The sequence below is a fragment of the Pongo abelii genome, chromosome 11 (assembly GCF_028885655.2).
Source record: "Pongo abelii isolate AG06213 chromosome 11, NHGRI_mPonAbe1-v2.0_pri, whole genome shotgun sequence".
In the NCBI taxonomy this organism is placed as follows: domain Eukaryota; kingdom Metazoa; phylum Chordata; class Mammalia; order Primates; family Hominidae; genus Pongo; species Pongo abelii.
This window is the reverse complement of record NC_071996.2, coordinates 102454107-102478191: the sequence shown is the minus strand read 5'-3', so window position 1 is coordinate 102478191 and position 24085 is coordinate 102454107. Positions and strand designations below refer to the sequence as shown.

Here is a 24085-nt window from a genome sequence, read left to right as displayed (position 1 = left end):
TTGGAGTTTGTATGCCATTTGCTTAGTTGCCTTTTACATGTAAAATCCACACTTCTAAATGGCATGCAGGTTTTCTATGTGTTTGGGATAAATCACTAGTTTAATTTTTTTTGCCTCTGACGTTTTTTCTCTAATAATTTCAACAGTAGCCCATTTAATATTCAATATATTAACTTGCCTTAAATGATATAAAACCTTGGCAAACCTTAATAATAAGCTCCCACCCCCTTGTTGTGTCTATTGTATTTCAAAATAGTTACTTACATCTAAAAATGTTCATTCCCCCTTAAAGAGTTGAACACATACGTTTTATAAAATCGTATTTTTTTCTTTTTACTTATTTTGCTATTTCTATTTCTTCATGGTAAATACTCAGGATGGTTTGTCTCAGTCTTTCATATTAATCATCTCACTTGAGAAGTATTCATCCTCTCAATGTTGTAAGTTAAAAAGTTTGGTGATGGGTTCTGGCTTGTTAATCTCCCCTTTTTGGGACTTGAAAGTATACTTTATTGAAGCAAAAGAAAACAGTTCTGTGACCCACTTTTTAAAAGAGAGGTTTATTAATTTGTTGTCCTGATACTGGAGCAAATAATGTCAGACTTTTGGCATAATCAGTTAGTATATGCATATAAGAAATAAAAATTCGTAGAGAGTATGATGGTACCAATTATGAGATATGCTAAGTGCTGAAAATGTTTGAAAAAGTTCTGGAAATCCTTGGAGACAGTGTGTTCCAAAGTGGCCTTTGTGGACAGAAAAGGCTTGGACTTAAAATTTTGGTATCTTTCTGAAGATCTAATAAAATTCACTAAATTGAAAGGAGCTGTAAACACTTTAGAATGTAATTGTTAACAATCGTGCTTCCCTAAAACAAGTTTTTTTCCCCCTCCTCTATATCATGTTGAACTATGAAAGAAAGTGCCTCGTTCTGTTGACAAGGGATAACTGTAGTGTTAAATAGTGGTTGGTTTTCAAATTTTCTGAGACTATAGTTCACATTTGAGCCCTTATATGTTTAATATAAACTAAAATTATTATCTTGGTGAAGAATAATAGATTTGTTTCAACCAGCTGCCTTAGACACTTTCTCTTAATTAACTTAATTTAGTAATAGCAGAGGTCTTATTAGCTGCTTCCCAAATTGAAAATAAAGATGACATTATTTTGTCTCAATACATATCGTTTATAATACATGATAGTAAAGTGGTTAAAATTGTTTAGTGGAATTTAAATTTTTTAAAAAAGAAAGCTTTTACTCTATATAGCATAATAGTTTGTAAAGAGATTAATTTAGACAACTTTAGAATATAACAACTTAGAAGATAAGATTTTGATAGTATGAAGGTTTCTAATTGAATGTTAACAAAATTATGAGTTTAAGTTTATATAATTTCCAAATGTATGTTAAGATGTTAATAATTTCTTTGTAACTGTTAACCATGTATATAGTTTGGAGCAAAGCCAGGCCTTTTGAAAAATGCACATTCTAAATTTAAAAAAAAGTTTAAAATACATTTCTAGTTAGATTTTTTTATAATTAAAGGATTTTTTTGAACATAGAGTAAATATAAAGTAGATTATATTTCTACCATTCTATGTTCTTTTGTTTAAATTTTCTTTATAAAGCAATATAATAAGCATAGATAACTACACAAGTATTTATAGCTCTGTATCATTTATTACCATTTTCAGATATATTGCAGTCTTGTCAATGGTGTAAAGATGGATACAATAAAATTTGTGTTAAAAGTGGGGCCAAAAATTTGGGGAGTACATACTTGTTAATCTTTAGTGTTTCTCTTTCTTAAAAGCTGTTCTTTTAAAAATAAGGGAGATCAAGTTAATTGGTTGTCAAATCAAATAGCAATTTATCTTACTGTTTTTGATAAGCAGTGAGGTAAATATATGTTAAATATATTTCTGAATGCATTGGTTGCAATAGTAAATTCTGCTGTTACTCTACTTATTTAGGTAGAGGGAATTTACTGTGTTTTTCGATGAGAACTAAGTATTCATAAAAGAAGGGGCATTACTTTAGTGTCTCAATTTAAATAGTAGAGAGGGTAGATACACTGTCACAGTCTTTAAGGTTGTGTTTTAACAGGGGACTTAAAAGTGGATTGTTTACTATGTGGTTAGCTTTAGAAGACTCTATTAGAAACTAGATGAGTTTTGCTTTGTCTTTCCAACACTTTCTGGGATGTTTTTACTCTTATCTGAGCAGTGTGTTTTAAAGCATGTACGTAATAAAATGTAAGTGCTCAGATGTGTATGTCAGTCAGCTTTTATAGACGGTCCTTAGGAAAAAAAAAGGCTAATATCTCTTTAAAAAACATATGACGGCTAGGAGAGAGTTTAGAGCTAGCAAGAGCACCATAGTGTTGACAGCTTTATATCCCTGCTGGGTAACATTCACTTACTAGAATTGGCGTCCCCTCTCAGCTAGTAATTCACTCCATAAGGATTTTGAAAAAGGATGATTAATGGTGGGGAAATTTATATTTGTGAAATTGTTGATTAAAACTTACATATCTATTTGAAGATTTAGGAAAAGAAGGGATTATTAAGGATGATGAAAATAAGAATCAGATGATCCTTTTTACCACTATTAGCATAAGTACCTAAAATGTTCTGCTGTATGGAATGCTTCAGCCACGCAACTTACAGCATAAAATGAAAGTGATGCCAATCAAGTTTCCAGAGGAAGCAAGGCATTCTGCTTTTCTCCTGGACTGCTGAAAGGTGCTAGCCAGTTGTGCTTTAATAGCAATAAATTATTGTGCTTCATTCATTGTTAACACAAGCATTTTCGTTTTTTAATGTTTGGCTTGAAGAAGAACTTTCAGACAGCTTTATTTAAACTGAATGAACAGTGCTTGAATATACCAGATGGTGTATTTGCTGATAGGAGACATTAAACATCAGAAATCTTTTTGATATTTTTCATTTTCCTATGAATTTTTATGATTTTTTTTGGTGTTAAATGTTCTAGATTTTAGGGAAAAATATTTGAACATTGAAAATATCTTTTAGAGAGTTTCGCTTTTTTTATTAAACTTGCTTATTTCTGAAAAATAATTTATGTTTTATAAATAACAATTTAATTTTGTTGGCATACTGTCTGTTAAAGTTATCTTATAACTAGTCTACCTGAAGTAGACCTATTCGTGCTACCAGGCAGCCCTTTCAAGAACATAACTGTCTTGTTGCAAGGGGAAAAAAATCATTATGCAGTACACACTGATGTATTCAAATAGGGAAGCAAATGTGATCAAGATTGTTAGCCAGGGCCTCATTTAAAACTGAACATTGTCTACAACAACAGTTAGTTTAATTGTCTACATGTGGAACACTTCCTTTTAGATGAAAAGAAAGGCAGTTCGGGTCAGGTGTAGTCACCATATCAGCAACAGTAGAGAGACATTTAACTTTTTGAAAGGAATGCAGATATGAGAGTATAGATAAGTATATATTGAGATTATAAAATACTTAGAAATATATTGTTAACATGGGCAAAATGGAGAAAACTCCATTTCCAAGGATGACTATCATAATATTTGTAGGAAGTACTCATTACTTCAAAAGAGAAAAGATTGTATTTCCCCCTCCTCCTACTCACTTTTTTTTTTTTTTTTTTTAAAGGTTTTAAGATCTTTTAAATAGAATGAACTTAGGCTTTGGGGTCATCCAGCAATCTAGCCTGTCCTCTGTAGTTTTGCTGAGGTAGAAAAATAACTCTTCTCTAAAGTGTTTTTAGTTCTTGGCCTGTTATTAAAATAAAGATATACTTGGTTAAAAAAAATATATGCAATGGAACATACACATTAAACAGAACATAGGGTATCCGCCCCTCAAAGTCCTGAGCATAATTTGATGTTTCAAGTAATTTTGGAAGCCTTATGTTCCATCAACAGAAACCCACTGACCATTGTATACTCAAGATCATCTGTAGTGCAGTGTGTGTGTGTGTGTGTGTTGGAACTACATAGATGTCCCTTAAGGCATCTGTTTTTTAACCCCTGCAGAAAATAAGGAATATCATCCTTTCCCAGAGGGTTGTAACCAGCAAAGTCTGTACATATGAGATATCCTGTTTGAATTCTTCTTTTCTTTCTTGAATTTTGTTTTAACCAATCTACCTCTGTAGAGAGGGGAAAACAGACTAATCATCATTTATTAGATAGCTAAGAATATGAATTTGAGTCATTTTAAGTATATGGAAATCAGTTTTATTCCAGGCAAGACTACCGTAATTATTTGGTATATCTGACAAAGTAGTAAGCAGTGAAGTTTGGTGGTTATAATTAAAAACCCCTATTTTTCTTTCTTTTTAAAAAGTATTTATTATAGAATCAGCATATATGTATATATTTAAAAAGACATGTTAAATTTACAGGGCTAGATGAATTCCAAATAGTATTATTTTCTTGGGTTATATTTATCTTTTAAAGCTTTTTAGGTTTGTGTTGGAATAAAATTTCTCACCACTAAAATGTTTCTTATGACTAAGAACCCACATTAGGTGTGTAAAATGTGTACATTGTTTTATTTCAGAAAGCCAAACTTTATCCTATATAGCATGTAAATTAATAAAGAATTCTTTATATTGTTTTATTTAATCAGTAGGCTTTTAAAAAAACTATATAACTAATATATGGTAACATAGTAATTTTTACTATCTTCCTTACATGAATACTGAGATACAATGGCATTTTGGAACATATTTAAAGATGGAGCATTTGACAAAAGTTGTATGTGTAACAGTTTGTCAGTGAAAAGTGACAAGTGGGAAATGACAAATGAAATGTTGGCATCATCACTCTTTATTTTGATAAAAATGTCTCAATTTGCAGTGATATAATACTGTTTCATATTATTTCATGAGTTGTGTGAGAATGCATAAGGGGAATTTAGATTTTGTGAACGGAAAATTAGCAGCCCAAACTCTCTTTTCAGAAGCTTTGGCAGCAAGTTCCCTGTCTCCCCCACTCCCCAAGAATAAGAACAGCAGTGAAATGTTGGATCTAACCCATACATTTTAACTCATTATTTTTTGGAAAAAAAAGAGAAATAACCTAAAATGGTTTCAAGTAGGAGACCTTTATGCTTAGCTCAAAAAAATGAAGAAAAGAGTTTGCCTTTTAGTTTCTATTCTTTTCTTTGTAGCAATTTTTAAATGAATGATTTGCCTCTACTGACTTTGATTGTATGGTCTTTTTTCGCTTCCAATCAACACTGCTCTCCAGCATTAATTTAGGGTGCCAGTAAGGAGAGCTGTGAATTCCTGTTATTTTAAAATGCAATAGAGGTTTTGAAAATGTCTGTGGTGAAAATGGATTTTTATATACAAAAGATTCATCATCTTACTACTTAAATGTAATGTGACAAATATTTCAAAGGCAAAGTAGATGCCCTGAGTGGAACTGAGGTATGACTGAAACAAAAACCAGTTGAGGACTTACAGAGTTTGAAAAAAGCACAGTTGTAGCCAGTATAGTGTGCTATTTTCCGTTGCTCTTTATTGTTAGCAATTAACCAAACATTATTTTACTTCTTTTACGTAGAAACAAGCCCTGTAAGCATAACATGCTACAGTATTTTTGTGAAAATGTTCCATGGTGGAGTTTTCAAAATTATGGAACTCTAGCTATATATATTTGTTTCAATTAACAGAATTATTTTGCTTTTTAGTAGCAAGTGATTTAAGAATTGTGGTAAAATCCGTATAATTAAGTGGCACTGAAAGGCTACATCAGAAATTGCATTCTACAACTTCTGTATCTTTTGCTGCTCAATTAAAAAGTTTTACTTATTTCAGATTTTTAAAAAACTAGATAAAAAGACATAATATGGAACAAATGTGCTTTAGATATATAATTACGACAGGATTTATGGCATGCATTTTTTCCCCTTTTTAATTGATGTCCTTTAACTTAAACAAGTGGATGTTATGGTTATTAGTTTGACAAATGCCTAAAATGCAGATAAAAACATGAATAGAAATTTTAAGAATTTGAAACTTGAAATAAAGTTATCAGCGAACTATGTCAGTTTTATAGTAAGCATATTCTTTATTAATGGTTATGACACATAGGACAGGAAAACCTTCTGGGGAAATATATTTCAATTTTAGTTGCTCCTGGTACTATTACTCACTAATAGTGTGTGGGCAGATTCAGTTCGGCTCTTACCTAGTAGCCGTATCATTGGAATGGAGTTCTATCGTAGTACAGTTGGTTATTAAACTGTAAAATAACAACAAAGATCAAAAAATTAAGGGGAGGCACTGCAAGCTACTATTTATCAAAAGGGATCCATTTCAAACCAGGGTAACTGGTGCCCACTGATGGTTGCACAGTTACTGAAATGTGCACAGCAGCTCAGTGTCTTTCTTTTGTTTATTTGACTGAAGACTTACACAGATATCTATGCATATAATATATAAAATAAGAGACTCTAGTTAGAGCAAATGTTTTTCCAAAGTGCTAAGATCTAACAGAGGTGATTTGCAGGGGTTTGTTGTAGAAACAGCGTGAATTTCATCACGTTAACCACATATATCTTTTTCTTTCTTTCTTTAAAAAATACTTTTTACTTGTTTTTGCATTTGGCTGGAAAGCAAGTGTATCAGTTCTTTCATAACCGATTGTGATTGATTTTTTTTTTAACACAAGAAAATATTTTCTTTGCAAAGAGAGCAAATTTGATCGGATGCCATGCCCAAGACTCCTGGGAAAGGACCAAAGGACCAAAGGCATAAAGTAAAAATAACTGTATTTTTAGATTTTCCAATTATGTCCTGTATTAAAATTGAGTACTTTTATTGCATTTGTTTCAGTTATTATCACATATAAGGAAAGGCAAAATTGATATATTTAATAGCTTACTGACAAGATGCATTCATATCAAAACACTTGAAATAGCAATAGCATTTTTGAAATATTATTTTTTGGGGGTTAACAGAACAAGAACTTTCTTTTGTCATAATCCAAAGATGCTAACAGAGCAGCATGATAAATGTCTCTTTAAGTGTCGTAGTAAAAGAAAATGACTTGTCTTCTGAGGCAGTGGAGAGTTTATGTTGTTTTGGACCCATTTCCCAAGCAGTGATCGAAAACAGATTACAATAACAATTATACAGTCAGAAGATGCAATATCCACTTCTGCTTTAATTGAGTGAAAGAATAATAAAAACATCATTAAGAAAAATGAGATGGACCTGTCACACAATGTACAAATTTTTAGTCTTGGAGAAGATGCAGAAAAACTGAAGTGCTTTTCGCATACTTTGTTGTGTTTATTAGCTAAAATCTGTTTAAGGGAGAGAACATTTGGCTCTCATTCTTCCCTGGGAAGTTCAAAGAGGAGCCCATGGGAAGTGGTTGGTTGCCCAGGAGACATTACAAATGACCATTGACTTTGTCTTCATACACAGTTTGACCAGGAAAATCCCATTTTCTTAAATTCTACCTGAGGTGGAACTACTCTCTCCCCCTCCTTTTTTTTGTCTCTGTAAATGGAAGTCAGAAGTAATGAATGTTCCTCTTGTTACAAAGCCCAGCCAAGTAAGGGTTAGATGGGGTTCCTAGGCCTGCTGTTCTTCCTCTTCCCAAAGTCCAAACTAGGCTGAAGGGGAGAGAGAGAGTTGAGGCTGAATAACGAGCACCCTCATTTCTTCTCAGCACACACCAGGGTAACCTGAGTTGCTCTGTGGGCACATCACCTGAGGTGTACTCACCTGACTGTCACCTGAAATGTAGAGGCTCTTGTTTTGACCTGCAATCCTCTGAATCATGAAATCGATGTCCTTAACATTGCTGAGACTCCGGCTCTCATTCCACAGAGCTATGCTTTCAGCAACTCCGAATGAACCGCCAGGCAGCAGCCAAGAATCAGGGGCTCGTTTCCCCTCACTCTGGGCTGTATTTGTTACTCTGTTAATAGAAACTGTGAGCTCCTGAAGAAACCTAGGTGGTGACGGTGGAGTTCACCCGGGAACCTTGGCTCAGGGTGGGGATACCTGAGGTGGGGATAACTCGGGTTACCCCCATGTGTGGTGGGGATACTAAAACTGCAAATAATGTCGGCCATCAGAGTAGTCAGAGCTCCAGGTTTTACTCAGTTGACAGACTTGGGGGGGAATATTTCTTTATCTGTCGCTGAGTTTCTTGGATTTAATATTTAAAAACCTTCCTGAGGTGACAAAATGAAAGAAACAAGATAGGCAGTACATCCTCCTGGTGGAGGTCTCATAATTTCAGAACTCTCCCGAGCATTTATCATCCCTTTTAGAGTGGGATGTATATCAAACAGCCCCAAAAAAGCTTTTTTAAAAAAGTTATTTAATCCATAGAGTCTAGTTAATAGCGCCTTCATTAAAATGCTTTTGTCAGCAAAGGGTTTTCAGTTTTAACATTTACATAACCTAACAGTGTTGATGAAGGCCATGAGCTTTAAGGGTCTATTAGTGGTTCCGTTTCTTCTGGACTTTATAATTTAAACCTAAACATTAATTCTGGGTGGAACTTGGCATAATGTCTTTTTGCCTTGGAGGGAATTTTTGTTGTACAATTAAAAAAAAGTGTTTTGGTTTTTTTTTTTTTTCATACGATCACCTTCTCCATGTCCCTCTTCCCCAAGTAAACAGCAATTAAATAGTCAAGGTTTTAAAAGGGTTTCTTTAGTTTAAAAAAAGGAGTAGTTATTTTAGGTGAATTTAACAATTTTCCATTAGTTCACATTGCAAACTAGTGCTTTGGTATTAACAAGGAAGTTCTGTGAGGCTGATAATGCAGTGAAAATATTTTTCTTTTCTGTCTCTCTCCCCTGTATGCAAGAAAACCCTGTGGTAAAATTTTTTAATAAAACCATTTTGCATGACAGTTGAAACTTATAAATCAGTTGCTATTCTTCTTTTTTAGAAGCTGAGAGACAAACACATGTTTTAGATTTTTTGTCACCTGTAATTGTAACATTGACTAGAAAGAAAGAAATTGGAATCTTAATATTAAGTCATTACGTGACTGAATTTTTCAGTATTGTTTATTTTGGAAAATAAACTGCGATCCTTAATATGATCTTTTTGATGTATTAATACTATGTTAAAGTTGAGTTATTATAGGAATCTAATTACATGTTAAGTGGGAAATTAGAAAGCACTAAAGAAACCTTGCAATGATAAATTGTCTTCATCTGAAAACCAGAAGGTATTCAGAGTGAAGGTGCCTGTCAGGAGAGAAGCATTCCTAGAGGCCCCATTCAGACAAGACGTTGCCCTTTAGATTTGGGAAATGTGGTATTAGAACACCCCAAACCCTTTAGTATCGAGGGAGTATAAGAAGAGCAAATTGTTCCCTGAATAGGAAGTTATTACACCTTTAATAACCAAGTAAAGCCACTTTACAAGGGTAAATAAGGTGATCCTGACTTTTTTCCTTCTCAAATGAATCTCTAGGTAATATTCAGCAAAACTACCTCTATTTACAGCCTCTTTTATATGGCAAGTTTGAGCCTTAAGCACGTTTTTACAGCTAACTTATAAACTCCCCCAAAACTGGGGCTTACCATTGAAAGTCTGCCAACACTGTTACAAATGGTCATTAGTTCCCAAGAAACTTTGAGGAGGAAAAGAACTGTAGGAAAATGCCGTGACTTTAGTAAGAACCATTTTGTTTCATGTGTACTTTTTGCCGCCATGGCAGAACTGGGGACTGACCTGCATGTTCAAGATTGATATTGAACATTCTCCTGTGGAAATGTATAGGATTCCAATTAGCGCAGGGTCAGAGCATAAATGTACCTCTTTTTTCACACTGTTCCAAGTGGTTAGTGGGAAACAAGCTGCAAAGTAATTCCCTTGGCCCCCTAATAAAAAGATTTATAGCAAAATAATTCTCAGCTCCATAATGGGACTGTTGTAGGTTTGTGTTTGATATTGGTAGGACTGAAATACAGTCCATGTACCCAAACTAAGCATTTATTGTAAACAAGTTAACTGCCAAGAGCTTATATTCTGTCAAACATAATTATATTGAAGATTGATGTATAGCTTGAAAGTGAGTTTGTGGGAGACAGTTCTTTTTAACCAAGGCAGGCTTCTGAGATGCAGCTCTCTTCTTCCTTTGCTAGAATGACTCAGTAAAGCCATCTTTCTCACTGCCAGCCTCTCATATATAGAATAAACACAGGCTTGCTCTTTGAAAACATAGCTGTTTGTCGATCCTATTTGTGTTAACAAAATAAATGAACTTATATTCATAGAAACTGTCATGTATAGTTTCTTCTATCATCTCCATCTAGATGTAGCAGTGATGGTGCCAAGATAAAATAGTAGCTCTTACCTCTTGGGCGATACTGGAGTTCACCCACAAACTTTAAACGTATACTATTAAGTTAACCCCAGATGAGATTCTTTCCTCCTTCAATATGGAGTTTGAAATAATGTTTGACTTGTGTTTCTGTTATTTTGTATTGGGCTTGTCAGAATAGAACTGTTTTGAAACTGGCCTTCTAGGGGGAGGGGGACAACACCAATATCTTTATTTTGTGGCTCAGAAATTATTAATATTTTATGCTTAAATAATTTATGAACCAAGGACTCTAGGGAAAATGAAATCTTTTTGAGATTAAGGTGTTAATACTTGGAATTACTCCCAATTTAAAATGCTGCAGTAGTCTTCCAGGGTTTTTGCTTTGAGGAAGGTAGAATCTTACATTTTATTTAGGGTAAAGATTTCTCACTTTTTTGTCCAGGAGACAAATCACTTTAGGCTTTGATAACACTTCTCAAAGGCAGTAAAAAGTGGAATAACTCTTTCTTTGGCTGGGTGATAGCCTTTGGATAAACATATTCAGGATGAACATAAGGTTTCCAAGAGATTTATATGCAGAGACTTAAATAGTCTCTTTCATTTTTAAAATATTTATTTTAATATTTTATTTTGGAAATCATATAAATTATAAAGAGAATGTATTAGAACCATAAAGTGAAAAAAAATGCTAGTTTTCTCTGTTCTGTTTTTCTGATAAATTTCTATAAATTACACAGGCACTACATATATACTTAAAATATTTTGTCTGGGAAGTATTCCATCAGACCCTGGTTTCCCTGGTCTGTAGGCTGGGTTTTATTAACTTGATCTGAGTCACAATAATAATATCCTATGTATTGCAAACCAGAGATCTCAGTCAGATCCCCTAAGGGGACTGGAGAATACACACTATGATTTTGACTTTCTTGCTCTTTCTCCCTCCTGCTTTTTTTTCTCTTTCTCCTTTCAGCGTTAGCCCTTTCACCAGCTTGGTTGTTATTGCGTCTTGATGGATGCATTTGTTGAATATAAGAATGAGAGTGGCTTTTAATGGCTGAGAAATGGTGGTGGTAGTTGCCTGTCTGCTTAAGTTCAGCTTTGTGAAATCTGCATTCATTGCACAGTGTTACTTTCTACACATCTATTAAATATCCGTAAATGTTTTGCTGTTTGAACTCTAAACATAGACAGTAGGATTTTCTTTTTGTGAGGGAGAAAGCCTTTTATTTTTTTGCTATAACAACTTTACTTTTCAGTTTTTTATTTGATAAAAATCTCTCCATTCTAGTATGATTTCCTTTGAGGCTCTGCACCAGTGTTTGATCTCAATTTTTAATAATTTTTGTGAGTTAAACTCCCCAAAGAAAACATGCTTGTGCTATGAAATATTCCCACTAGAAATCCGGGTAGTCTTGTCTTATTGAGAGCTGAGCACTTGATTCCTTTATTAATTCCTTTCAAGAGGACCTCAGTACAGTTAACCTTTCCTTAACACTACACTGGAGAAATTAATCAAGCTGTTTTTTTTTTAATTGTTTGAATTAGATAAAATAACATTTAGGCAGAGCTCAAAACCTGAAGCAAATGTTAGTGTAAGGACAATTTACATTGACTCCTTTTTTGAGGCATGGGACTCTGAGTTGCAAATAGCTTTTCCAGAGAGGATGATGAGAGTAAGGTGGGGAGGTGAATCGATCTCTGCTTAAATACTATTTTTGACAGAGTGAGACTCTGTCTCAAAAAAAAAAAAAAAAAAATTCTCAGAAACCTCCAGAATGAAATTTTACTTAACGAAGGACAGAAACCCTGGCATTCCTAAATTGTGGTAGAGTCATTTTTAACATGTGGTTGGGTCTCAGGACTTATACATATATGCATTTTTAACCTATTGTAAAAAGAACCTGAAGAATTTTGGCTTGAACTAAGGATACTTCAACAATATGCCATACGCTTGAACTTTTCTGTTATATTCAAAGTTGTATATCCTACTTTTTTCCTTTCTATTTTTAAAAGTTATTTAATTATTTATTTTAGAGATGGGTCTGGCCCTGTAACTCCGGCTGGAGTGCAGTGGTGAGATCATTGCTCACTGTAGCCTTGAACTCCTAAGCTCAACTGATCCTCCCACTTCAGCCTTCCAAGTAGCTGGGATTAACAGGCTCTGGCCACTGTGCCCGGCTCTTTTGTCCTTAAAACATTTTTTTTGTTGTTGTTTTTTAAATTCTAGGATCATTAAACATTTTGTCTTTCTGTAATCACTAAATTTAGAAAAGATACTGTAGTCCTACAGTGCAGGACATGGGTAGGACTGCCGACAAGACCCCTGTGGCTCTAGGGTGTATACAGAGCATGGGGCAGCACGCCACTTTGTTATGCACCCATCCATGCGATGCCTGTGGTGATACCCTGACAAGTTCTGTCAATAGTGGTCATGCACAGCGCTGTGATCTGGCCAACATCCCCTGGATAACATGGAGCAAGCTCCTGAATCCACTTATGTGGATCGTTTCCTAGAAAGCTTTCCTTGTTTGCTGATGCTGAGTGCAATGCAATGGGGCCAGAGTGATACAGACAAGTTTGACAGCTAGGCAGACACTTCCTATTAATAGTGGTGATTAATATCTAACTGGAATTGGCATTTTGTTAAATTAACCAACATTTATTTTGGGCCTACTATATAGGTCAGGCTCAGGGTTGGGAGGGGCATGAGGCAGCTAAGTCCAGCCCATGTTTGAGGAGGAAAACGGTGGTCCTCTCCTCTAGACCCACTAGAGCCTCGGCATTCCTGACATCAGAGAATTTAGTTCCGTAGGTCAGGCTTGCTGTGGCAGAGTTCCCAGGTGTGGCTCAGGCTTCTTTTGTTTAGATAAGCTGCCACAAATTGCCTCCTATGTGCCTGTGAAATACTGTTTTGCAAACTGCCTGGCCAGTTTGATCTTGCCACTAAATTTCTATAACTGAAGGATGTTTGGAGACCTGGAGTTTCTCCTTCAGCCTTCGGACCTGACTTCAGGTTGAATTGTGATTGCTTTGCCTGGAGTCAGGCCTGGAATCAGAGATGTGGAAGGCCAGAACTCATCTCCCTCACCTACCACTTTAGGCCCAGTTTGATCCTTCGGGTGGTCAGTGAGAGAGGACTAGCGTCCACTCTCCCATCCTCACCCCCGCCTATTTTTGTTCTTATTGTCCAAAGTTAAGATTGGCCTTAGGGGTTGCAAAGTAGTATCTGGTTTTACTAGAGAGAATTCTGAGAATAAGCTATTTCTTGATATCATTCTCAACCCCATTGCCCCCACAAATAGTAGGAGAGCCATCAAGGAGTTTTATTATTGAATAAATCAATATTAAATATTATTGAATATTATTTCATAATAAATAATACAATTGAGAAATAATAGTCAATATATTGTAAACTATACATTCTCTGAAAAATTCACTTGTTTTTCTAGTTGGTTTTTTCTTAACTCTTATTCAATATTTCTTAACTCTTACTCAATTTCTTACTCTTATTCAATATTATTGAATATTATTTATTATTTAGTTGGAGGTCTAATCCTGAGTTGCACCTGGGTCATGGGTAAATATGAAATTGAATTATTGTATGTATGGCTGAGTTTGTACCTAAGAGTAATTATGATGGCTGGGCAAGGTGGCTCACACCTGTAATCCCAGTGCTTTGGGAGGTTGAGGCAGGTAGATCACCTGAGGTTGGGAGTTCAAGACCAGCCTGACCAACATGGAGAAACCCCGTCTCTCCTAAAAATACAAAATTAGCCAGGCATGGTGGCACATGCCTGTAATCCCAGCTACTCGGGAGGCTGAGGCAGGAGAATCGCTTGAACCTGAGGTGGAGGTTGTGGTGAGCTGAGATTGCACCATTGCACTCCAGCCTGGGCAATAAGAGCGGAACTCCATCTAAAAAAAAAAGTAATTATGATGCAGAGTTTGCCTTCCTCATAATTGGAAAATTGACTGATCTCTACCTGTAAACCACTTAGAACTTGCTGCTGTCCCACCTCTGTCTTGGCTTCTGCTTCCTCTATGATAAGAGTTAAGAAAAAGCCAACTAGAAAAACAAGTGAATTAATGTTTCAGGGAATATGTAGTTTACAAGCAAAGGACAGGGAGGAGCGTTGAAAACTGGAGTAGTTGGGGGAGCCTAGAGGGCCTCTGGTCCACCTGTGGACCTGTGGGTGGCTCCCTTTGCATCCAAATGATTGCTCTGCTCTCTCCTTCAAAATTGGTGAAATTTTTTTCTACTGTTTCTTGTTATACTACCTGAAATTTCTTCCATGAGAAATTTATTTGAAATAAAATATATATTCTACTGTGAAGACCTAGCTGAGGAGATTAAGGAGAACACTAAACTATTCAAACAGTGTAGCAAGCATCTTTATATCTATTAATCTCTGGAATTTTTGAGATCAGCCCCTGGGGGGAGTAGGAGGCTGGAGTGGAATGTAGAGCCTGTGGCTGCCTTAGCCCAGGAGGCTGGGTGCCTAGTAGAGGACAGCAGGGCCGCAAAGAGGAGACTAGGAAGGACGCACTGCATCCCTTTTGGAAATTTTTCCTGGGACCCCAACAGGGAGGTGAGAAACACCCTATTCTTTCTTTCTGTTTATAGTTGCAATTTTAGGCTCTCAGGCTTTTCTTTATTGTTATTATTATTTGAGGCAGAGTCTCTTTCTGTTGCCCAGGCTGGGGTGCAGTGGCATGGTCTCGGCTCACTGCAACCTCTGTCTCCCGGGTTCAAGCCATTCTCCTGCCCTCAGCCTCCCAAGTAGCTGGGATTACAGGTGCCTGCCACCACGCCCAGCTAGTTTTTGTATTTTTAGTAGATACGGGGTCTCACCATGTTGGTCAGGCTGGTCTCGAACTCCTGACCTCAGGTGATCCGCCTGCCTCGGCCTCCCAAATTGCTGAGATTACAGGCGTGAACCGCTGCGCCCAGCCTCTATTATTTTAGGATGGAAAGAAGGGGCTAGAGGTTAATGTTGGCAAGTTACTTCTCTTCTTGTCTGTGACTCAGTATGTATGTGTATGATTGTGTCAGTGAGAGAGAGAGAGAGAGAGAGAATGAGAATATGAGGTTATAGAACAAGTAAATCGTTGTTTTGATTTTCTGGTAAATTTACAATAAGAAAAAATAGTAGCCATCCCTCACTTTTTCTCTCTGTCCTCTTGAAGACTGTTACTCACTCAGTTTATGTGGTATAAAGTTTGTTTCAGTATTTCAAACAGCTTGTTCTTTGGTACTTCAGGTTCAGTTTTATACAAAGAAAAGATATGCAAGGCTTTGCCCTACAGCCTTTATAATCTCCAGTTAGCCCTCAGACCTTCTCGGGTGATAGAACTGGATACGCTGCAGGCCCCAGGGAAGGGAGTGGGCCCTGTCTGCTGCCTTCCTTCAAGAGACAGATGGGCTTCAGGAGCTCTTTGAGAGAGGGGAGGTGAAAGCCTGGCCTCCTCTCATCTCAAACTGGCTCCTGTCATTCAGGAGTGCTGGTGGACCAAGGAGACAAAGGAGCTAGGGAGGGGGCTGGAGACGGTGCTGATTTACACTAGAGTATGACCATTCATGTGAGCCTTTCTTTCTTTCTTTGTCTAGGAATAACGGAAGGGCAGGAGCCCTCTTTGGTTCCCCCTCCATGCCTAGCATGGTGCCAGACACCTGATAGGCAGACAAAAGGTGAATTCACTTACAAGTAGTACAGGTCACCCATTGGACATAGCAAGTGGTAAAGGGTCCTTTTTATTAAGAGGCCAAGCCCTTAGATTTCAATGGGTGTGGATTCTGGAGTGTTGTTTTCAACTCTCAGGAAAGCAGCCTGCTTGGGATTTAGAGCTGGATAACCTGAACTATTCTGCCCTTGCCTTGCTGTGTTTTTTGGGGCATGTTACTTCTCCCATAGTTTCAGTTTCCTAATTTATTAACTGAAAATAATGCTAACCCTGTCACAGGGTAAATGTGAGAAGATAAAGGTAGGTATGTTAGACTACATGATGATCTAGCAAGTGCAGTGCAAAGCAGGGGTTTATTTCATGTCCCAACTTTGGCGCAAGGCCGTTGAATCCTGTCACCTAGACGCCCTGCTGCAGCTGCACCATCTTTCGTCTTTCATTGTTGGGTTAAACATTCAGAGCCTTCGAGAATACGCATTCCTCAGGTCACTTTCATAGCCAGTGTTGTGACATTTCCCTAAGTCTGTTCTTTAAAATGAAGGGAAGGGGGAAAGAGCTGTTTCCTAATAAAAGAAGTTGGATTAATATAGTTAGTAATAAAACAGCAGCCTGCAATTGCAGAGAAGGTAACACGTTGGATTTTGGAATTTAACCAAGAGTGCTTCTGTCTTCAGGACTCCTAAGATCTGGAACACAGAGGAAAGACAGCTAAAGGGCTCACGACAGTCACGCTATTGGCCTAGTATCAGTTTGTGATAAATGTATCCTGTGTGAGAAAAAATTATATATTGTTATTGGGCAGATTCATTAGAACAGTGCTCTCTGATATTAATACAAATATAAGCCACATGTATAATTTTAAATTTTCTAGTAGCTACACTAAAAGTTAAACAGGTGAAGTTAATTGTAATAATATATTTTATTTAACTCAATATATTCAAGATACTCTACACGCAATTACTTTTAAAAAATCATTTATATTTATTTTATTTGTTTTTGTTATTAAGTCATTAAAATCTAGTATGTATTTTTACTTACGGCACATCTCAATTTGAGACTAGCTATGTTTCAAGTACTCAATTGCTACATGAAGTTAGAGGCTACTGTTATGGACAGGTAGTTTTACTGTGCTTTTAAGCACTTTCACCTTTTTTGCCATGGGGCATATTAAACACTTTAAGCCGGTTGTCATTTGCATAATAGGCCATTCAGTGATTATTAGTATCATCTTTATTCTGAAGAAATGCCTTTTAGTATCATGAACATTGATTACAGACCTTGAAAAAAATTACTGGTTAATTTTTTTCCTCTGTAAAATGGTATTAATACTGATTTTGAAAAAATGGAAAACAAATAGATTCCATTGTTTGAGAGCTATCTGTCAGACAGCTTAAATATGTAATATTGTTTAATCTTCACAACAGATCTATGATGTAGATATTGTTTGCATTTTGGCTGGGAGGAATTGGAGCTTCAGAGAGGTCAGATGAACTACTCAAGGTCACACACAGGTAAAGAGGGACAGTGCCAGGACTTGACCCTGACCCGGTGCTGTTCATCACCACATCTAACCATTTTTCCATGTGTCTCAGTTCTCACAGCTGTTGCCGTGAACAGTGGCAGTTACAATGGTTAACGCCTTATAAATTATACACACTTCTTCAGAAATAATGTCAGAATGAAAATGACAGTTTCAGTATCATCACTAATGACAGTTGGAAAAATGCATTTTTCTAGTGTAGCGAGGGTACCAGGCTTGTTTTGCCTCTTTGACAACAGAATTCATCATTTATCCCAATTACCAGAACAACTCTTAATTTTTAGCAAATGGCTGAGGCCGAGCGCCTGTCCTCTAGATTAAAGTACCTGCTTACCTCCTGTGATTGTAAAAGGCTTAGTAAGGCTTATGACCAGAAGGTTCAAAGTTCTCTACTAGATCATCTGAAAATGGGTCTGTGCTACAATAAAAGAAAAATAACGTTGGAAGCTCAAGATATAGGGCTAGAGCAAGATTTTCTTTTTTCTTCACCATTTCTAAATTTTGTTGAAAATGGATTTCAGTTTTACATTTTTATTCTTTTATTGGAACTTTTAAATTCTCCCCACTCTTATTTTGTGAAGTGCTTTTCAAGCACCTCCCTATCTTTCTATCCATTGTCACTTTTTTCTCTCTCTTTTTTTTTCTTTCTTTTTCCCTCTTTTTGCCTGGGACAAGTTGTGAATAAGATGGACAAATCTCTCTCTCTGTCTCTTTTTCTTGGCATATATTTTTACTCATCCTTTTATAATTTGCTTCCCTCAGGGATTTTTGGTTTTTAAAGGCCTTTTAAACCTGTGCCTTAATTTTCTTCTTTCTACACTTGAGCTCAATTATACTATTTTACTATTTTTTGTTTCTCTTGTTATTGTCATTAGTAATTGCATCTATTTTTCCTCCTATATTCTTCTTTTGTAAAACTTGCATTTCATTATAAAAACCATAATTGTTTAGATGGGTCAAATTCTAGTAAGAAGGTAAATTTTTCTAAGTATAAGCCCTTTATGATATTCTTCAGTATCTCATGTATATGTTCTGCAGAAGAAGCCCTATTATCATACGTTCCTGGTTAATACTGTTTTATTTTATAAATGACCACAAAGTTTTTTTTTTTTTTTTTTAAATAGATGATGCCAGTAGGGGATTGTTGCATGCTTTCTGTAAGAAGTTATTACTGTTGTGTCAGCTAACAATTGCTTCCTTCAATCACTGAACCAAAATGTTTAGGAACTATTTCAGTAATTGACAGTTATAAAACATAAGTCCCTACATGTTATAGATCCCTGTGCTTTCATGTTATATTTCATATCTAACTGAACAGTTAATATTATTTTTAAAAGTTAATAGAGTCTTAAGTTTTTTCAGTTGACCGTAGACTTGAGAAAGATTTATAGTTTCTAAGTAATGGAGACATGATAGCTTATGGAGCAATTGGATTCATTTAAAGATCTTATCTGTGATTCCCAGATGTGTGACACTCAGATATTGACATTAGGAACTGCACATGGATTTTCAGCATCGAAACTTATGTACACACAGGTATTAGTGGTGAAGTAGCTTATGGCACCATGGACTATATGGCCTTATGTGTGCATATGCTTAAATCATTAGAAATAAAAATCTACCTACTTCCTTGGGCAAAGATTATATGCCAGCATGTAAGAGTTAAAAGCTCTAAATGGGGGCTATTCCTTGCTGGTAGGGACTCTCATGAATGAGTCCTATAAAATGCCATTATGCTTGCTTAGGAAGGTTTTACAACTCCTTTAACTACATTGAGGGCAGGAGTGATATCAGACTTGTTCTTACTTGTATCCCTGGAGCCACTGGTGGTGATACCTGTCACGTAGTAGGTGTTCAGTGAATAAATCCTGGATACATGAATGACTACAAAGATAATTTGGGGCCAGGCACGGTGCCTCATGCCTGTAATCCCAGAACTTTGGGAGGCCAAGGCAGGTGGATCACCTGAGGTTAGGAGTTCGAGACCAGCCTGGCCAACATGGAGAAACCTCATCTCTACTAAAAGTACAAAAATTAGCCAGGCGTGTTGACGGGTGCCTGTAATCCCAGCTTCTCAGGAGGCTGAGGCAGGAGAATCGCTTGAACCAGAGAGGTGGAGGTTGCAGTGAGCCGAGATTGCGCCATTGCCCTCCAGCCTGGGCAACAAGAATGAGAAAAAAAAAAAAAAAGATAATTTGAAGGAAATCTAATTTATATTATTTGCTACATGTCCTATATATATTTGGGAATAAACTTGGTATAAATAAATAAGCATTTCATATACCAGTAATGATCACAGTTAAAAAATATATCTTACAAGGCATTGTGTAGCTGTCCTAAATCTTCTTCTTTGTCTAAAAAATCAGTCTGCTCCACTCGTATCTTATATTTTTAAATAAATCTACACCATGGAGAGTGTATTTGCTATAGACAATAATACTGCTTTCTTGTTCTCAGGAGTGAACACTGAGTTGTCTTGTGTATGATATGGTTTGACTTGTTAGACTGTTGTGCAGTCTTAATAATAATTACCATGATCTTTAATGATAACAATTCTTAATAAGTATTATTATTGTTAATAAGGATTATATTTAATAATTACACCCAATACTTATTATCTTTAATAATAATAATTAGCACATGGGAACCAGTTGCACCATTGTTTTATCTTTAGAACAAATACCTCAATCTGTAACCCAGTAGTTTGCAGAGTATCTGCTCCCACCCTTGGCTTTCCAGATCAGAGTGAGTCAGGAGGCTTCTAGGGTTGAGGCCACAGGGAGGGGGTTCTGGAAAACTCCTATGCATTCTATGTGTCAAGGGCCATACTCCCATCTAGTCATTTCACACAGAGGTCTTCTTTTTGTTGTGAAGTACCTTCACCATGACCATGTAACTTTCTACCTCCCTCGTCTGCCTGCTCACCCATTCTTCGTAAGTTTTAATTTTTCTTGCACAAAAAGAAGACCCATAACATACTAATTTGTGTGAATTACATTAGGCAGGGTCCATGTTTATTACTTGTATGTTGGTAAAACTTTGATCTTCTTCTTCCTTGGTTATGTTTAGATTTAAGTGCCTGTATGACTTTTTTAAAAATAAAAAACAGTTTAAAAAAATCTTTGGTGAATTAAACATTTTTTAGCTTTTCACACTTTGATACAAAGCAGAGAAATATTTCAGTGACAACAGATTTCAACAGATTTTCAACTAGACTAATTTGCTTTATTCTTTAGGGTAGTTTACTTATTTTCTCTGAAAACACAAGAAAAGATACTCCCTTTCCAGTAACTGATGTTAATGTATAAAATAATTTTACATAGGCAAACTTTTGTATTTGGATGTATATTTTGACATAAATGTAAATTAAGATGTTTATGATCATGTTATTTTCAGGCTAGTTGATAACCTATTTACTAGGGTTTAAAAAAACAGCACGTAAGAGGGACTTATTTTAAATTTCTATTGACTTTATTGTATTCACATAACAGCTTAGGCCTTAAAATCAAACATACCTCCTTAGTAGGAAGGAGCTGGAAGCTTTGAAATGTATTTCCAGACAAGAGAAATATGTTACTTTTACGTGTAAAAGTAATATATTTATTATAACTGGAAGCTTTGAAATATATTTCTAGACAAGAGCAGATCTGATCTGAAAATACTAGTGCTAACAGTTAATGATAAAACTATAGACATTAAAAGATTCGAGTGTCTGTATGGTCACCTTCATCTCACCTATGTACCAGGACACCTCTAATTGGTGAAAATGACGGGAATCTAAGGGCTTCTGCCACTGCCCTGGGCAATTCTGTAATAATAGAGGGGGAAAACCCACAGCTTTCCATTAGGCCTATATGACTAAGAGTCTTGTTTAATCTAAACCACTGTCGATCACAGATGAGTGACTTTTATAACTGTCGCTTCCCTTCTCATCGCGGTGACTGAGATTTGCTTTTTAATGTTTGTGTTTTGCTCTTGAATTTTGTCCCTTCAGGTTTGATGATTCCTGTCTTTTGTGTCGTGGAGCAGTTGGACGGCTCTCTTGAATATGACAACAGAGAAGAACACGCTGAGTTTGTCCTGGTGCGGAAAGATGTGCTTTTTAGCCAGCTGGTGGAGACTGCGCTCCTGGCCCTGGGGTATTCTCACAGCTCTGCGGCCCAGGCCCAAGGTATTAATGCCTCTCCCCTCTCCTCCCAAGTCTCTTGTGTGTCATAATTTGAGGAAGAATATGTTTTCTGAAATAGTTCTCCAAACAAAGGTTGAAGGAGAATTGTCAGATTTAGCATTTCCTAGTGAGCAGTAGAATATTTCTTGTAGAAGGTCTTGTTTCTTGTTTTGGGAAGCATTTGACCAGCACTTCTGGAGCCACAAAATCAACTTGCATTTCAAACTGATCATAGATTTTTTTGCATTTATAACACTGTTAGGGCCTAAGTTAGGGCCAATGCTGAGATATTTAACTCCTGACTTATCCAAACTTATAATACATGACTTATAAAGCATTCAGTTTTCCAGATTTATTTATTGCTTTGGGCCTGTGGCTTCTGCACTTTGCAATAAGCTTTTAATTAAACAGAAAAAAACGGATGCCTCTTATCCTTTTGTTCCTTTGAAAACTGTTTTGTAGTTTTGATGCGGTCCATTCAGTTAAAAAATATTGCAGTGTCTTTATGATCAATTCCTTTCACTTATTTAATTAAATATTAAAATTGCATCATTATTTCAGTGCGTATTGTACAATACTGGGGAGCCCATTGTGAGCTTCTGTTGTTTCATTTTGAAGTATAGCCCATTGTTCTGTCATGCCAAAGAATTGACAAAACAAATAATAACAAAAATTCCCCCCAAACCTTGAGGGATGGAAAAAAAAATTGATCTGATGGAATTTATTGTTCTTATTTTTCAGCTGAAATGATTGAATTGTATTGTTTATGATTATGGTTATAACCAAAGGAGAGAAATCCGTAACTTCCAGATCTTAGTTTGTATATTAGTGTCCTGTATTACTATCTTTAGTTAACATTTGTGAATATGCCAAGGATGTTTGTTATTTTTTAAAATGAGTTTCTCTTCATATAATTCCTAAGAACTATCAGTCAGAGCCTCATTTGTACCAATAAGGATACTATGAGAGATTAAACATTGATATAAAGTTACAGATGTGGTGACCAAGGGATTTAAATTCCCAGGCTCTTGAATTTGATTCTGTAAGTAGATGATTGATTTTTAGGAAATATTTTAAGTATTTAAGTTATACTTTAGTTCTATCAAGAAAGCAACCTAATTGAAATTAGGAATGTTTTCCCAGGGCAGGTAGTACCCTACTAGTTATTGTGAATCCCAGCGCAGTCTGAATCTGAGCACTGGCCAGGCTGGGCGCAGTGATATAGCTGAATCGTAGAGTCCAGTGCTTTCAAAGCAGCCTGATAAAGGATGATTCATTTCCTTTTTCCAATGACTTTCCTTCTTGTGTGAGGGATTCATGATTTGATCCTGAGCAAATTGCATACTGGGCACCATTGCTTTTATGTCATGCTATATACTTAAATGAAATAAAAGAATCTCCCTTCCCTTCCCCCAGCAAACTTTTCATGCCACTTTAGGGATATTTTTCTCTGAATGTAAAGGTCATTTTATCCCACTGCTTGCACCCTGGTGTGCCAGCTTCCTGTTTGACAGGGCCATCCATCTCAGTTAGCACAGCCGTTCAGCGCGTCGCGAGCTCACATGTGGAACACAGAGCACTAAGTGGCCAAGATTTGATTCTTGGCACATGCTGAGGGAAGGGGCTCTCAGGAAATTTGCGCTAGGGAGCCACACTATTCCTTTCAGGGATTTGGACTAAGAATTCTACTCACCAAGGTGAGATACATGATGTCATCTACAGTGGAGGATTATTAAACAGGGAACAAGTCAAAAGTGATTATTTGCCTCCTCAAAGTTTTTGAATATTAAGGCTAAAATGCTAAATATTATACTATTTATAAGTCGAATCAATATTCTTAAGGTGCTCTAGAGTACAGATATACTTTATTTTATAGGTAAGCAAAGATTTTATCACTCGGTCTCGTACTGTAATCTCACAAAGAAAAAAATCAGTTTATTTTAAATTAGGCTGCTGATCTGTGTTTTGGGGAAATGGAAAAACTTAGAATTGTTTACTTTGAAATAAATATATTAGATCATTGTCTTCATTCAGATCATTAAAAGTATGCTGTTTGCTGCATGTTTATTGTAGACCAAATAGTATGCATGATAAGACAGGTAATTCATATGCTGGATAAACAGCAGCATGTGAAAAAGATAGAAAAGGAGGTAGAACAAAATATGACTTGATGACTGAAGGCATGAGGTTTTATGGGGGTAGTTTTTTGTTCATTTTTGTTTGGCTTTGTTGTTTGTTTCATGTTTATGTAATTCCTCCAAGATGAGGACTTGAGGGACTTCCTGGCAAATCCATTTAAAGCAGAGAAATGGCAGTGTTCTTGAATCTCTTTTTCCTATGCTGGAAAAGTTGGGCAGAACTAAACTGCAAGGATAGTGGGTT

General features: G+C 36.1%; 1 protein-coding gene across 1 annotated transcript in view; it reads left to right on the top strand.

Annotated features, from left to right (window-relative positions):
* Nucleotides 1-24085, top strand: part of SATB2 (SATB homeobox 2) — a 191414-nt gene that overhangs the window by 5611 nt on the left and 161718 nt on the right. Inside the window, exon 3 of the mRNA XM_009237943.4 lies at nucleotides 21530-21706. Coding sequence (XP_009236218.1) covers nucleotides 21530-21706 — 177 coding nt within the window. The remainder of the gene's footprint in view (nucleotides 1-21529; nucleotides 21707-24085) is intronic.